The 17,505-nt window shown below is 39.4% G+C and overlaps 1 protein-coding gene across 5 annotated transcripts in view; it reads left to right on the top strand.

Moving 5' to 3' along the window:
* Positions 1–15,604, top strand: part of TECPR2 (tectonin beta-propeller repeat containing 2) — a 72,388-nt gene extending 56,784 nt beyond the window's left edge. For all 5 annotated transcript variants that reach the window (XM_034767938.1, XM_034767936.1, XM_034767934.1 and 2 more), the window contains 3 exons: positions 10,497–10,638; positions 12,907–13,056; positions 13,377–15,604. In XM_034767938.1, coding sequence (XP_034623829.1) covers positions 10,497–10,638; positions 12,907–13,056; positions 13,377–13,534 — 450 coding nt within the window. In that variant the 3' untranslated portion in view covers positions 13,535–15,604. The remainder of the gene's footprint in view (positions 1–10,496; positions 10,639–12,906; positions 13,057–13,376) is intronic.
* Positions 15,605–17,505: the final 1,901 nt, after the last annotated feature.

The following is a 17,505-nucleotide window of genomic DNA, read 5'->3' as shown; positions in this document are numbered from 1 at the left end:
TTATGCTGGTCTTGTATTCAGAGCTATATTCAGTTCTGGATCAATGGCTGTTTAAAGAAGACCCTAACCCTAATCTGTGATTTTAATGGAATATCTCGTTTTGCTCTGTCTCTATAAATGGCTTCGCAAGGTCACTTGTATTTATTTTGGTGAGTTTGGAGAGTGAGAAACTACGGTGTTGGCTTGTAAAATCAGCAGGGTTCTGTTTACCGTCTCCATTGTGGCATTGGCAGCACAAACTTCTTAAGAATGTTTAAATAACATGGATTAACACTTTTAAAAACTGCTTTGATAATGACCATTACCACATACAGCATAGAACAGAGCTGAGACTAGAATCTAGAGTGCTTGCTTCTCTGGGAAATCCCCTCCTTTCTTCAATGAGGCATCCTATACTTTCCAAAACTATGGAGGTGATCTTATTGAGGTTCAGAAGTTTTAAATGCTGAGGACTGAGGTCCACATATGAACTAGTTTGTGTATTGCAATCCCTTTATTTTCAAGTGCAATTACTGTAACTGTAGGTGCAAATCTGGTATTTGGGCATGCAAATAAATTTTTAGGTATTTAGGGCCCAAATTGGGCGTGCAGTTTTAGTAATTGTGCCACTGTAGGTCTGCATGCAAAAATACACATGCATGTTTGCATGCCAAAGTACTCCTACCTTTTGGAAAGTTGATCCTTGATAGTCTAGTACTAAAACTAAATAAACCAACTTCATATCCAAATAGTATTTCTATTGCAACCATATATCTGCATTTAGCACTCCTATTTCGCTCAAGCATTAAGGTGATCTGGAAGTGAAAGGATTCAAATATAATACCAGCAAAATATTTTAAAACTCTCTCTAAAATATTCATAGTGGCTTTTCTGTAAAAATATTAACATACACAAAATACATGAGGAGATGTGATGGTATAAGGACTCTATTAGCAATCCTTTAGGATGACTTGTATAACTCTCACCTTTGTGAGTAATGAAGCTACGCCCATAAAAGCATTATACTACCCCACGCTGTGTTCTGTTTGGTGTGGGTGGCTGGCAGTGCCAGTGCATATACACAGTAGAAATAGTTTGAAAATTGTCTTCGTTGTCACTTATATTAATTTGCTTGGCTTTAATTTTTTTTTTTCTAGCTTTGCCCCACTTGTTATCTTAAGCATATAGAAAATAAGCAAGCCAAAAGCATGGATGTGTGGTTGGACAGTTTTTAAAGCATGTTAGTTAGTCCTGATGGGATATCTTGTAAGGAAAGAGTTTGAGAAATATATTGTACTGAATATTCTTTAGCGAGAACTTTTGGATTAGTTGAGCAGGAAGACGACAATTTTGGCACCGGTTTCAGAGTAGCAGCCATGTTAGTCTGTATCCGCAAAAAGAACAGGAGTACTTGTGGCACCTTAGAGACTAACAAATTTATTTGAGCATAAGCTTTCGTGGGCTACAGCCCACTTCATCAGATGCATAGAATGGAACATCTAGTAAGAAATAAATACACACACACACACACCATGAAAGGTGGAAGTAGCCATATCAACTCTAAGAGGCTAATTAATTAAGATGAGCTATTATCAGCAGGAGAAAAAAAACTTTTGTAGTGATAATCAAGATGGCCCATTTTAGATTGTTGACAAGAAGGTGTGAGGATACTTAACATGGGGCAATAGATTCAATATTTGTAATAACCCAGCCACTCCCAGTCTCTCGTCAAACCCAAGTTAATGGTATCTAGTTTGCATATTAATTCAAGCTCAGGAGTTTCTCATTGGAGTCTGTTTCTGAAGCTTTTCTGTTGCAAAATTGCTGCCTTTAAGTCTGTTACTGAGTGATCAGACAGGTTAAAGTGTTCTCCTACTGGTTTTTGAATGTTATGATTCCTGATGTCAGATTTGTGTCCATTTATTCTTTTGCGTAGAGACTGTCCGGTTTGGCCAATGTACATGGCAGAGGGGCATTGCTGGCACATGATGGCAAATATCACATTGGTAGATGTGCAGGTGAACAAGCCCCTGATGGCGTGGCTAATATGATTAGGTCCTATGATGGTGTCATTTGAATAAATATGTGGACAGAGTTGGCATCGGTCTTTGTTGCAAGGATAGGTTCCTGGGTTAGCGTTTTTGTTGTATTGTGTGTGGTTGCTCATGAATATTTGCTTCAGGTTGAGGGGCTGTCTGTAAGCGAGGACTGTCTGTCTCCCAAGATCTGTGAGAGTGAGGGATCATCTTTCAGGATAGGTTGTAGATCTTTGATTCGCTGGAGAGGTTTTTTTGGGGGGTGTGGTTTTTTTTTTTTTTTTTTTTTTTTTTTTTTTGTAAATTGCACAGCAGAAGTGCAGGGGAAAAAATGAAAAGGCACGGAGGGGTGGGTGGGTGGGCAGGGATTGGAGAGCAAGCACTAGCCTTCCTGGCAGGAGCCATGTAGCTTTTGTTCTTTTTGCAGATTAGTCATGTGCTTCTTCAGGGATTTCCTCAAGGAAAATATATTTCTCAGTGGCCCAAATAAAGCCTGTTAAATCTTGGAAATGGCTGGAGTGGGGGTGGGTGTTGGAGAGCCCATCCTGCACTCACCCTACAATGGTGGCTCCTGTCTGGGTGCCACTCAGATTTGGCTGGTCTGCCCCTCTATCTCAATCTACAGAGGGGCAGATGTGGAAAGCTGGGATCAGCCTCTCAGAATGCAAGCTGCCACTGCAGCATGAGTATGGGATGGGTTTGCTGTCCAAGTCTCCCCCCACCTCCAGTCTTTTCCAAGATTTCACTGACTTCATTTAAATTCACAATTTGTAATGTTCATGCCAAAATCGTGGACTTAGGTATGATCAGCTTGAGTACAATTAATTGGGTTTGGGCTGACTACACCCAATTTTTTTTTTTGGTCTCGTATGTTGTACCTTAAAATATTTGTGAAAGAAATATATTTTGGAGCTTGAAGTTTGAAATGGGTGTAGGAGAGGTCAAGAGGATTGGCCCATCCTCCTTCCAATATGTTTGTTTAACATAATATGGAGTTCTTAAAGCTTAGGTGCCAAAAAATTCTAGAAATCTGGTACATTTACGAGTTAGGAGCAGAAGATGGAAGGAAGATTCAGACTGTTGTCAAATTGGCTACACGTATTACTACTCTTGTGGTTCATTATGAAAAATGTTTGACCAAATAACCAAACTTAGCCAAATGTATTGTCTAAAGGTAAAACAGTACATTATGAAAAGGAGATATACATACTGTCCTTCCAGGAAGCAATTCTTATCTCTCAGCATGTTCACCTTACACAGAAGGTGTATTTCAAAGATATGCCCCCAAAGCCACTTGTTTCTATAGGAAGCAACAGAGAGTCCTGTGGCACCTTTAAGACTAACAGAAGTATTGGAGCATAAGCTTTCGTGGGTGAATACCCACTTCGTCAGACACATGCTTATGCTCCCAATACTTCTGTTAGTCTTAAAGGTGCCACAGGACCCTCTGTTGCTTTTTACAGATCCAGACTAACACGGCTACCCCTCTGATACTTGTTTCTATAGGATCGTTGTTTACAAGTTAGAAAGCACTGTACTGTATATGTCGCCTGAGATCCAACCCACTGGATTTTACCAGTTTCTTAACTTGTTGTTCTGTACATTTCTAATCTTTGTTGTGGATACTAGCATTCTAGATACTGGTCATGAAGGTACCTCCCCTGCTTGTATGGGGGCAGGATGTTGATATATTTTGCTTTTGACTGTTTCCTATCCACTTAGGCCAAATTATGAGTTGTCCTGTTCCAAGGTATTATAGAGATACCAGGGAGCAAGAATGAACAGCATTGTGAGAAAAATAATACAGTTCAGTTGGCATAACTGCCCAATATTTATACATACAATATTCATATTGTGTGTGTAATACATATTGATGTGATAGTAATACATATGTACATTGGCTAACACTCTGATTTCAAGCCATACTGCGGAAATAAGTGATTGCTCTAGCTTTTCAGTAAATAGAATTAATGTTGCTTTGACTGTTCTCTGGCATTACTGATAATGCTGCTCTTTCTAATAGGAAAAACAGGTGGGTTCCAAGAACAAATCTTCATATTTTCCTGCTATTGTGTATCTGACTTGATCCTCTTCTGCAAATAACAACTAAGCATTAAATTCGACATACTTCTTGTCCAATCTGCTGCTAAAAAAACCTGAATGCAAAAAGTTTGACAGACTTCCTATATTGTGTATCTCACACTTCCCTCCTTTTTTCAATACCAAAAGTGCTTAGCCACTGCAGAATTTTATTTGAAAGGATTATACACACATGGTTAGCTCTGCCATGTATGTTTCTCCTTAATTTATCTCCTTTATTTTGGAAACTTATTATAGACATTACTCAGTAGGAGACTTCTGGGTAACAGAAATAGCACAGAAAAAGACCAAACTACTGGTAATGTGGAACACCTGTGTCTGATTTGAGATTGATTCCAGCCTAGGCTATAAGCGCTGAAGAGACTTCTAGATTAATCCCCAGAAGTCGTGGAGAGCCTTCCGCCACTGAGTAGCAACGCATGTGTCTTAAAGATGATTGGCTTTGCCAGACTGTGGAGAGTCCTGGTCGGTCCTCCTGAACCTGATTGAGTAGAGCTGTAATGCAGAACCTCAAGGGTAGCAGGGTCTAACAGATGGAATCTTCTCCACATCTGTGTGTAGAGTTCTGAACTTTTTTCTGCCTTCACTTCCCCTGACACAAGAGAGGAGCCAAGAAAAAGACTTAAACTGATAGAATTAATCAAACAAGCCTGAAAATTCAGCAGTTTGTTTACTGAGATAACTGGTAACTTAAGTAGAACTACTGAGCTAATGAAAAACATTTCTGTTGTATCTATTTTATATCTTGTCATTTCTTGATGTCATTTCACAACTGATGTTTGGAAGTTGACGTATTTATATTTATAAACTGCTTAATCAGCACTGATTTTTCCCAAGCACTTAGATGCTAGCAGAACAGAAACTTACTTTCAAAAAATGATTTTGTAGTCAAAGACAGAAAACCAAATATTCATTGTTTATAGGTACATTGGATTAAATGTTGAAAACCACACAGTCTGTTTTAGTCTCCATATTTGAGATGGGTGGGAGGACCGCTGTCCTAATAGGTAAAGACATAGTGATGGTGTGGTTAAGGCACGAGATTGGGAGCCAGGTGAATCTGGGTTTTGATCCTGGCTCAGAGACAGACTTCCTTTGCAATCTTGGGAAATAAATTAATTTCTCTTTGACTCAGTTGCCCCCATCTGTAAAATGACAATATTCCCGTACCTGACAGAGGTGATAAGGCTAAATTAATTAGTGTTTGTGAGGGACTTGGAGACTGTAGTGATGAGCACCACATAAAAGCTTATAAATAAGTTTTTGGCATGTCAGCTGTTGATCAGGAAGGTTCGGAGACTTGTATGCTACTTTTAAAAATACCAAACCATTGTACGAGTTACAAATATGGCATTTTTCACAATCAGTAAGTGTGTATAAATCCCATTAATGCAAATAGAAATTGAGCAAACATTAGGGAGAATTGTCTCTGATAGTTTCAGTGGAAAATTACAAGGTTTTTGCTCTTTGAAACATAAGCTGATTTATATACCGCCACTGATACTTTTCTTAGTAGTAATGGGAAAAGAACACCATCTAGTCTTGCACCACTATCTAGTTACCTTTATCAGGGATCCGAGAAATCCATTTGCCATGGAAAAATGCAGAATTCGCATTTTTAAAGAGAATCTTTTAGTTTTTACATTTTGTGAAAAAATAAAAACATATACAGTAGAACCCCGATTATCTGATCTAATTGGGACCGGAACCGGATCAGATAATCAAAAATTTGGGTAATCAGGAGAAATGGGCAGGGCTTGGGCTGTTGGCTTAAAAATTGTAAATATATCAATAAAATATTGGAAAGGAAAGGAATGGAGGCAGAAAAAGATTGATACTAGCCATGGGAAGAAGAAGACAATATTGGAAAAGAAAAAAAAAAAGGAAAGGTGGAAGAGGAGGGGAGGGAAAGAAATGGGGAAAGGTGTGTGGCTTTTTTTCCCCTTCCACCCCCCCCCCACCCCCTCAATCCCCATGGAGGGTTGACTAGTCTTATAGTTAGGAAATTAATTTCCCTCCCATGTTCACAAAGTATGAGACAGGTTGTGGGATATGTATTTGTATTACAATACTGCCTAGAGTTTGCAACAGAGATCAGGGTCCCATTGTGCAGTACACTACACAAACATAATGGTGTGTCAAAGAGCTTACTGCCTAAATAGATAGAATGGGCAAAAGGATGCAACACAAACTCAGTGATGGCTGGCAAATGCCATGTTAGTGCCATGGTTTTTATAATGTTTTTGTCTGTGATTTTTTTTTTTCTGTTGCACTTAAACACAATGGAAAGTTTAACAAGATGTGCTAGAATGTCTACATCTCCATTACGACTCTCTAAATGGTTCTCTTAAAGTCCATGGTAAGGAGTTACTTGGGAGTTCAGTTATGTAACTAACTTTGTGGAAAACCCAATTATGTAGCATGTGTTTCAGGTCTGTAATAGGAGGTATGAAAGATAAGTTCTTATGAGGGCAGACACTCCTCTCTCCAAGTGCATACCTATGCACTCAGATTTCCACCAGGGATGAAATTGGTAAAATTAACTGATAGGGTTTGATTTAGATTACTGATGAGATGTCAAATAATCCAGGCTCATTCAGCTTTATTAGTCAAACCTAGAACAGCACAGCATGAAAAGAAGCCATACTTTACCCTCTTTTGAAAAGTAGGAGTTCAAGCCTATTTATATTTATACAGGAATTGTTTGATTGATGAAACATTAGCCAAGACTTATGCATCAGTTCTTACCAGTTTCTTATCTTCTTTTGAACATAGTTTACCAAAAGTCAGCAAAATTGGAGATATTCTGCACTGACATAGGTTGGTAGAGGGGCATGTTGGTCAAGTGTCAACAAAATCATCCATTTTCTTCCTTAGTACACTCTGCGAGCTATACGTATTACACTTATCATATCTGGCAAGCTTCAACACAATGTACATCTTCTCTGACAGATTCTACAGATACACAGACCAGAGGTTGTTTACCTATTAGCATATTGGCTTTACAGCAAGGTACCCTGGGAGCGTGGCTCACAGTGTAGCATAAGTATAAAGTATACAAAGTCTTCTAGAAATATATATTAAAAAAAACACAGATGACTGGATAAGAAGGTGTGTTTAGTGTTCTTCTCTGCATAGATTAAAGGGCATTTAAGAGCATATAGCATGTAGGTCTGAAAAATGTCATGGTAAAGTTGATGGTATGTCCCCCCCTGATGAGTCACCTACAGTGAAAAAAGCTTGATTTAAGTTCCTGAAATGCCACAGAATTTGTTTGGTAGGTGAAATGTTGCATGAGACCTACCTGCTGCCTCTCCTGGTATATCTCCTAGGAGATAAAAGATTGCAAAGGCCAAGTTCCCAGATAGTGGAGAAAGAGTATGCTTTTGTTTAGGCCTGATCTTCCCTGGCCTTTTGGCCTACATGAAAAGCATTTCACAAAAAGCAGATATTATAGTAGGCATCTTGAAACAGTCTTTATAGGGATAAAAAGTATAGCTGGTTTAGAGAGCGCTATGAAGGCAACCTGAAAAGGAAAAAAGTGGGGGGTGAGAGAGAGAGCCAGACAGACATTGGGCCAGAATTTTAAAGTTAAATGCAAAACAGGCAAGTCCGCATGTGCACAAGCTCAGTTTGGTACAGGGCTATGTGTAGATTTGTGCATGTATGTGCATGCTCCTAAATTAGGTACCTGCAGAGATGCTTGCAACTGTGTGTATCTCACATTGACAATGCAGCCCAGCACATATGTGAGAACATAGAAGCACTGGGCTGGACCCTTGGAAGGTCGTGTAGTCCAGCTCCCTGTGTTGAGGCAGGGTCAAAAATGCTTGTATCTTTCAGGGATGGACATAGTTTAACCTGTTCTTAAAAACCTCCAGTGATGGGGATTCTACACCTTCTGTGGAAATCTATTTCAGAGCTTAACTCCCTTTATAGTTAGTCTTTTTTCCCTAATATCTGACCTTTCTAAATCACCCTTGCTTTGGATAAAGCGGATAATGCTACTTGTCCTACCTTCAGTAGACATTGAGAGCAATTGATCTTTATAACAACAATCTTCAAATATGTTAAGGACTATCAGGTGTTTTGTTCTCCCCCCCCCCCCCACCGAGTCATATTTTCTCAAAACTAAACATGCCCAGTTTTTTTTTAATCTTTACTTGTAGGTCAAGTTTTCTAAACCTTTTATCATTTTTGTTGCTCTCCTCTGGACTCTCTCCAATTTGGCAACATCTTTCTTAAACTGTGGTGCCTAGAACTGGACACAGTATTTCAGTTTCGCCAGTGCTGAGTGGAGTGGGATAATTATCTCCTGTGTCTTACATATGATACTCCTGTTAATACACTCCAGAATATTGGCCTTTTTTTGCAACTGCATCATGTTTACTCATATTCAATTTATGACCCACTACAACCCCCCAGATTATTTTCAGTAGTACTACTGCCTAGCCAGTTATTCCCCATTTGGTGGTTGTGCACTTGATTTCATTTCCCCCCCCCCCTTCCTACATGTAGTACTTACTGAATTTCATCATGTTGATGGCCAATTCTCTTACTTGTTAAGGTTATTTTGAATTCTAATCCTGTCCTCCAAAGTGCTTACAACTCCTCCCATCTTGGTATCATTCACAAATTTTATAAGCACACTCTCCATTCCTTTATCCAAGTAATTAATTAAAATATTGACTAGTATTGGATCCAGGACAGACTCCTGCAGAATCCCAAGTGATACGTCCTCCCAGTTTGACAGCAAACCATTGATATATATAATACTCCGAGTATGATGGTCTTTCAACCAGTTGTGCACCCACTTCATAATAATATAATGTAGACCACATTTGCCTCATTTTCTGATGGGACTGTCACATGAGACTGGGCCAAAAGGCTTACTAAAATCAAGTTATATCGCATCTACATCTTTTCCCCCATCCGCTAGGCCAGTAAACCTGTCAAAGAAGGAAATAAGGTTGTTGTCAAAGTATTTGTTCTTGACAAATCCTTGTTGGTTATTACTTATTACCGTATTAGACTCTAGGTGCTTACAAATGATTGTCAATACATCATAGTAAATACCTCATTTCCTTGTAAGATGTTGACCTTTTTAAAGCTGTATCTGTCGTGTTCAATGGAGCCCTCCTAAAGCTCATTTAGAGGGAAGCACTGTTTTTGCTCCGCTATGCAGTTTTTTTCAGATTATATTTGCATTTGTTAAGCTTCCAGACTCTTACCTTGCTACAAAACAACCCCTTACATGATACACAACAAACATTCTGGTCAGAAACATTTGGTTTTGAAGGGCAGAGAAGTTTCCCCCCTGCTCATTTAAAGCTCCCCAGAGTTCAGTGGGAGTCTTCACTGAATAAGGACTGATGCCTGGGAATAGAGTGAGGGAAATGTTTCACTTGGGCTCCCAGGAAACTAAGATTTCAGATATTCTAGTGAAAATGTGGGTGATCCAGACCTCAGAAGATGTATCTGCAGCTATGTCTAGACTACGAGCTAGGGGTGTAATTCCTCTGCTTGTGTATGCATACTTCTGCTATCTCAAGTATAAATAGTCGTGTAAGTGCAGTAGCACGGTAGCCAAGTACATACCTGCCTGAAACTGGTGAGTTTGTACTTGGCATGGCTCATCCTGCACCTCTTCTGCTATTTATACTTGTGCTAGCTCAATGAAAGCTAGCGTGAGTATGTGTCAAATCACACCCCTCGCTCGCCGTGTAGACATAACCAGCAAAGCTAGACCCCCTCACTAATAGTGAGGGTGGGCGCAGTGGAGGCAAGTCACCAAATGGTCCCAAATCTGAGACAGTTGGACTCTTTTTAAAAATGTCCAGTGTGTTTTTTGTCAATACCGGTCAAGATCTAAATATGCTGGGAGAATTTGAGAAGGCAGTAAGAAAATAATGAATTGGTGCATCTGTTGCTCTGCATAGGAAGGTTTCTACTGAATTTACAAATCATTTTTAATCTCGCCCTATCCCAGTTGCAACGCTGACTGATTTGCTTATATGAACATTGGAACAATAAAATTTAGGTTTGCAATTACTGAACTTGGATGTTGCAAATTAAAATATGCATTTTTAATTAATAAAACAATTAGATTTTGAAAACAAAGTAGCATCAATTTATGCCGGCCCAGATTATTTCCTTTTTTGCAATCTTAATGCGTTAACATAAAGGAAACATTACATTTTACATGGTAACTATGCAGTGTGGTCTGTATTTGGAAAACTGTCAGGGTTTGGGTTTTTGGGTTTTTTTTGTCTGTAGTCTGACATGTTTTATTACTTCCATAGCAGATATCTGTAAGAGAGTGAATTGTCCTGTTTTAAATGTTGTACTGGCTGAGAGTTTAAGTACTGTTTTTATTTCTAGCCAGTGGGAATAAACTTGGTCAGTATTCATTCAAGTCCAAATGATCAGATGCTATGGGCAATTGATAGCAAATGGAATGTCCATGTACGAATAGGAATTACAGAAGAAATGCCAGTAGGCACTGACTGGGAACATGTACCAGGTAAAAATAATGATAATATTCCTATGTGCTTCCTCTCACACATTCAATCCCTGAAACACTTTAATTCTCTTTTTGTTAGTGAGCTGTTCCAATGCCAAGCATGCTAGATTGTTGTGATTAACAAGACTGATTTGGTTACCAGATAATCCTTATCTTGACTTGAGTACGTGTCTCTTAAATATGGTCTCACTTTCACTAAAAGTTGTAAGTGCATCCTGCCGACTACGCCACTGTGACGGGTTGGATCACAGAAACCCCCTTGGGAGCTGCCACCCGATGTGCAAAGACTACCCCTGCTTCTGTTTTCCCTGCCAGCTCAGGACTCCAGCACCCTGTCTTGCTGAGCCAGACACTCCCGTCTGGCTCCAGACACAGACCCAGGGTCTGAATCACTTGTCCCAAAGCTGCAAGTTTACCTGAAAACAGCTTGCAGTAGCGTGCTTGTCTTTAGCACTCAGATGCCCAACTCCCAATGGGGTCTAAACCCAGATAAATCCGTTTTACCCTGCATAAAGCTTATGCAGGGCAAACTCATAAATTGTTCGCCCTCTATGACACTGATAGAGAGATATGCACAGTTGTTTGCTCCCCCAGGTATTAATACATACTCTGAGTGAATTACTAAATAGAAAGTGATTTTATTAAATACAGACAGTAGGATTTAAGTGGTTCAAAGTAGTAACAGACAGAACAAAGTAAGTCACCAAGCAAAATAAAATAAAATGCGCAAATCTATGCCTAATCAAACTGAATACAGATAATCTCACCCTCAGAGATGCTTCAGTAAGTTTTCCTCAGACTGGACACCTTCCAGGCCTGGGCACAATTCTTTTCCCTGGTGCAGCTCTTGTTGCAGCTCAGGTGATAGCTAGGGGATTCTTCATGATGGCTTCTCCCCTTCTCTCTTCTCTTCCCCCCTTTATATATCTTTTGCATAAGGCGGGAACTCTTTGTCTCTCTGGGTTTCCACCCCCCCTCACTGGAAAAGCACCAGGTTAAAGATGGATTCCAGTTCAGGTGACATGATCACATGTCACTGCAAGACTTCATTACTCACTTGCCAGCACACACATATACAGGAAGACTCACAGGTAAATACAGCCATCTGCAGACAATGGGAGTCATCAAGATTCCAAACCATCATTAATGGTCCACACTTTACACAATTACAATAGGCCCTCAGAGTTACATTTTATATTTCTAGTTTTAGATACAAGAGTGGTACATTTATACAAATCAGATGATCATACTCAGTAGATTATAAGCTTTGTAATGATACCTTACAAGAGACCTTTTGCATGAGGCATACCCCAGTTACTTACATTCACTTATTACCATATTTTCTCTAAAACTATCTGTTACATTATATTGACTTATTATCAAGTTTTTATAAAACCATATAGACTGCACAACGTCACAGTGCCCCTTGATGAGAAATTTCAGATTCTGGAAGTGTTTCCATTGTAGAACAGGCTGCACCACACCATTTCCAAGTTGTTGCAATCAGTGGTGCTGGTGGTGCACTCTTCCCTCTGACTTGGTACTAAAGCAATGCTCTGCAAGGTGTCTGGGCCTGCTGTGCACCTGGAAGTTCTGTCTTTGAATGTGATTTAAAAAAAAAAAAAACAGGGTCCTGCCCCCATGTGATTATTAAAAACTTAATCTCATTTTTCAAATCTACATGTATTAATCCCCTTGTCCTGGACAAATTCCATCTGCCTGCCAAAAAGTTTGGTTGAAGGTGGATACAGTATTCTTCCTGACCTTTGTCCTAAATGGCTGAGTAGTGTTGCTGTGTGTATCTAAAAAGTTCCCAAATTCCACTCCAGAAATGACTGCATTTCTGTCAGGAGGAGGGCGGGGGCGGGGAGGGGGGAAATCCACTCTTGTACAGGGAAGGAGGAAATTATATACATCCACATAGTTAGTCTGCACAGTCCTTTGAGCTCAGTTTGGCTAAAGGGTGTTAAATAAATGTAAGATTATTCCCACTTCCATCATAACGAGGAAGTTGTCATGTCCATCTTAAGTCTAAATTCTGCCCTCATGCTTGAGCAACCATCTTAAAGTCAAAGGGACAGTCAAGAAAGAAATGTGGAAAACTTGACAGCCTTGGTACCTTTAAAGCTAGAGATGTCTCCCATGGGACATTTACAGAATTACATAAAAATACCTCCATCTCACCTGCTTTATTTATATGAAACTATGTTACATACAGTTTAATAAGAAAGCATTTAGTTATTATTTCCTTCATATGTTTCCATTTAGGGTTGCAGGCATGTCAGCTGGCTATCAGTACAAGAACTGTTTGGGCGTGCTGTCCAAATGGAGATGTAGCACGTCGCTATGGCATTACTGACAAAAACCCAGCAGGAGACTACTGGAAGAAGATTCCAGGGAGTGTGTCTTGTTTAACAGGCAAGTCAGTTCTGCATGATGAGCGGAAACCTTCACTGACTGATCTTATGATAGCTATTGTGTGTTCTACCTGATGGTGCTCAAATTGATTATTAGTAAAGATAAATACTATTTTAAGTGCTGCTGTTTTTGTTATTTGACCATGACTATTTAATCAATTTAGCTTTTATAATTCCCTCTTCTCTTCCTTCCCCCCTCCCCCCCCCCAAATTCTTACCTCGGTCCAGTTAGAAAAATTTAGTGAAATATAAGCTGCTTTTCAGTGTTTGCAACTGGAACATACTGCTTTAATTAAAATCTGGATAACTTTTGCTTGGCAGTGACACCTCTAGATGAACTGTGGGCGATTGGTTCTTCAGGATACCTTCTTCAGCGCCTCACGAAAACATTCAGTCACTCTCATGGCTTGCAAAAAAGTAGTGACACTTCTGTTTTGCTTCACCCTGATGATTTTGAAGATGAATGGGAAGTGATATGAAGGCACTCAAGCATGTGAGGCAGTGGAATAACGAGAGAGCAATGCTTGTATTTCCAGTAACATGCAAAGAAAATGTTGGGGTTTAAAGCCACTTGTATTTAAAATGCAATATTAGCACTTTTTTTTTTTTACTAAAAAACTGACCTGTCAAATAACCCCCAAACTGTGCATTCATATGTTTGTTCCAGTATTTCTTGGGAGACAGTAAGTGTGGCATACTGAAATTGTTCAATTGTATTACCCTAGCAGCTCATTTGGAAATTTAACTCTGTTAACCTTATTAGCAGTGAAAGTGAATATTTTACAATAGCATGCACACTAATATATATGTACTTCTTTTGAGAAGGCTTTCTGTTGCATTAAATATTTCTCAATAGCAGAAACATTCGATATTTCTCAATTTCTTCCTGTACTTGAAACTCCAGTTAGAGAAATGCCGTCTGTCTGTCGTGTCATACGAATTTAAGATGATCCCAATAGGGACTAAAAACGTATTCTACAGCACGTGTATCAAAATGAATATTGTTTGGACCATTTTCATTTCAAAATCTCCATTGCTTCACTGACCTTCCATCTCTGGACATTTGGGTTCAATAACTGGTTTCATTCACAGATGAGAAGTTTGAAATTACCCTAATCTCAGGTGGATATTTGTCCACCCCTCATACCATCAAGAAACTGACTGACTGCTCCCTGAGGCCCAGGTCTGGATTAGCAGCAAAGTTGTGGATCAGGTTTCTGGTACATTGGCAGGATTGTGTGAGGCAGCTTTCTTGGTACTTGATGCACTGTATTTGTGCCTGTAGCCAGTGCTTTATGGCCTGGACTTATTTTTTAAAGTACCAAATTCAGACAGTTTAAAAAATATGGCAATTGATAGAATTAATTCTATCTCCCATAAAAAGTTTGTGATATTGTGGGGAGGTGCTTAACAATATTGTGATTTTTAGCTACATTAGCTAAATTTTGAAGTGTCTTAAATGTTGCAGCGGAGGTGTTTAATGAACTGGGCAATGTGCTGAATAAATTTATCAGTGCTGTTTATTTTTCTTTATATTCTAAATGTTCTCTAAAGGATACCTCATTTTTAAAGACTAGAATTGTAGATTAAAAGAACTTGAGTTCACTGATGTAAGCGGAAGAATATTTTTTGTGTTCATTCTAAACTCATACATCATCAGAATGTTTAAACAGCTGCTAACCAGTGCTGTAAATGAGCCAGCTTCAGGAGGAGATGAGGAAAAAGTGGAGAGAAAATTCAGGATTGAGAACCTAGGAGTCAATGCATAGAAAGACGTTTCCTTTTAACCTCTGCTCTCTTTCAAAATAGCTCTTGCACGTTCTGTGCTTGGTTTGGAATAGACAGAGTGAAAGGTTTAAATGTAAATCTGACTGTAGAGAGAGAACTAACTTGGTTCACTTTTTTTTAAATATAGCATGTGTATTATTGACTTGGTTCTGTCTGATTTTTAAATCTGGGGTGATTTGGGCAGAGGTCAGGTTTGTTTCCCTTTGACAGCTGATCTGTTTTGATTTCTTTCTCATCTGTATATGGAGACTGCCACAGAGTTTCCTTTTTTAGTCTGCCTGGCACTGCACTCTAATGGATTCAGCTTCTGAAGTTACCCAGTTTGTTTTATACAAACATGGCAGGGTGTTTTGAGAATCCCTTGGCAAGTGGAAATTCAGTTTAAAAGTATCTTGTGGCAGCTCCCAAGTCAGCCAGTTCAGAAGAGGGACAAGACATCTTCCCCACTCCCTGTCAAGGACCAGATGCTCAGAGACAACCGTGTTATTTAATACTGACACTTTTTTTATTACACTTTTAAAAAGTCGTCTTGGTAATGGCTCGAGCTTGCTAGCTGTTTGTACACCGCATAATACTGTACTTTGCTTTGTTCATTAATATTAATTGGTGTTGAAATTGATGGGACTTTTTTGTGTAATTTGATTAAACCTGAACCCAGGTAACACTTTTAACCTCCTTACTTTCCTTTATTTCAGTACTTTTGATTTTCTTTTATTTTTGTTGTGCTTTGAGAGAGTGCAATAAACTAGACTTTTTTCAAACTACTGTATTCAGAGCCTCAATTATTATGACTGACAAATAAAAAAGGGAGTCTGTTCATCCTGGGAACTCCTCTTGATGCTGGAGAAACATGTATATGAAATACCACCCAGCAATGGCGAGAAGGGCCAGACACTATGATGGGGGCTGGGTACATTAAAGAACACAATTTCTATTTTCAAAGCCTCATACGCATGAATCAAAGTTCTTTAAGCACTGTACAACGTAAGACATTCCCAGTGTAAGAAATATTACCTTATTGCAAACAGGTCACCCCCAACTTCAACCTAGGACTTTGTAGGTTTTAGTCCTGAGTCATAGACCTGGAGTTTAAGGCTAGAGGGGACCACTAGATCATCTAGTCTGACCTCCTTTATATCACAGGACACCACCCAACACCTGCACACTAAAGCCAAAATGTGGCCAAAGTGTATTACAGCCTACGGGAGACTTGGACTATCATGTGCTACAGGGAGAGAATAGGAGGGACTGAGGTGCACCTTCAAAACGAACAACTGGGTTTTCCCTGTGGTTACAAGCTTATCTGCCTTAAATTCAGAACCAAAACAAAGGCTGGGCAGATCACTCATTTCTTTATACAGCTCAGGCCTTTGATCTTGGCCTTCTGTAACAGGTAATCGACAGGGTCACCCAATGAAATTAATAGGCAACAGGTTTAAAACAAACATAAAGAAGTACTTCACACAATGCAGAGTCAACCTGTGGAACTTGCTGTGACGGCCATAAGTGTAACTGTGTTCAAAAAAGAATGAGAAGTTCATGGAGGATAGGTCCATCAATTGCTAACCAAGATAGTCAGGGAGGCAGTCCCATGCTTTGGGTGTCCCTAAGCCTCTGACTGACAGATTCTGGGACTAGACAACAGGATCTCTCAATAATTGTCCTCTCCTGTTCGTTCCCTCTGAAGCATCTGGCACGGGTCACTGGTGGAAGACAGGATCCTGGGCTAGATGGACCATTGGTCTGACCCATATGGCCATTCCTATGTTTTTATCATTTGCTACTGTGATATCATGGTACTACTTTCTTTGCTAATGTACAGAAGTTTCATTTGCACATTAAAGGAAGGTCTTGCATAGGAACGACACCAATGAAGAGGATTCAAACAATACCTGGGCCCTCAATATTATACTGGGATATTTATAAATGCTAAGTATCTCAAAGCACTTGTATATTGAGTCCACCTCCCCACCTACCTCCCAGGGATATTGGACATTATGGTACTCATTATGGCATAGAGAGGCTGATTCACACAGGAAGGCACAGCAAGGATTAATAAATTAGCGTCACAGCCAGGGCTTCTGACTCCCAGGTTCTAACCACAAGACCACCCTGGCTCTCCTGCTTAGATTCAGATGTTAGTGTCTTCAGTGAAGCTCAGTGTAACTTTTGTCCTGAAAACCCAGCTTCTGCTGAATCTTGCAGTGAAATTGTATCTTTTGCTTCTAACCTCAATCCATTGCTATGACACAGAAGTAATTGTCAAGTCACAGTTTACAGGTCAGGTGCCCAGGGATGGGTGCAGTATAGATTACCGCTCTTGGCAGATGAAAATAGTTTAGTTTTCATATTGATTTCACTGCAGAACTGAACAGAAGAAAGTAAGTTGTATTAAGGAGAAATGTTTGTTGGAAGTACATTAACTGTCAAAAGCATTGAGGAGAATTTATAATAGATGAATTATGTACGTATGTGTTTTTTTTCTAATAAAAGTTCCTCCTGAGGCTAAGGAAATAAGAAACTTTTAATTGCATGTTTTTTTTCAGTTTCTAAAAAATATTTATACAAATATAAAAAGCAGCACCTCTCTATGCCCCTTTGCACCCTTGACACAAATTGCAAGAACACGAAAACTCCCACAATTGCCAACAAACCTCAACCA

Source organism: Trachemys scripta, chromosome 4, assembly GCF_013100865.1.
Source record: "Trachemys scripta elegans isolate TJP31775 chromosome 4, CAS_Tse_1.0, whole genome shotgun sequence".
Lineage (NCBI taxonomy): Eukaryota > Metazoa > Chordata > Testudines > Emydidae > Trachemys > Trachemys scripta.
This window is presented reverse-complemented; position numbering and strand designations above follow the sequence as displayed.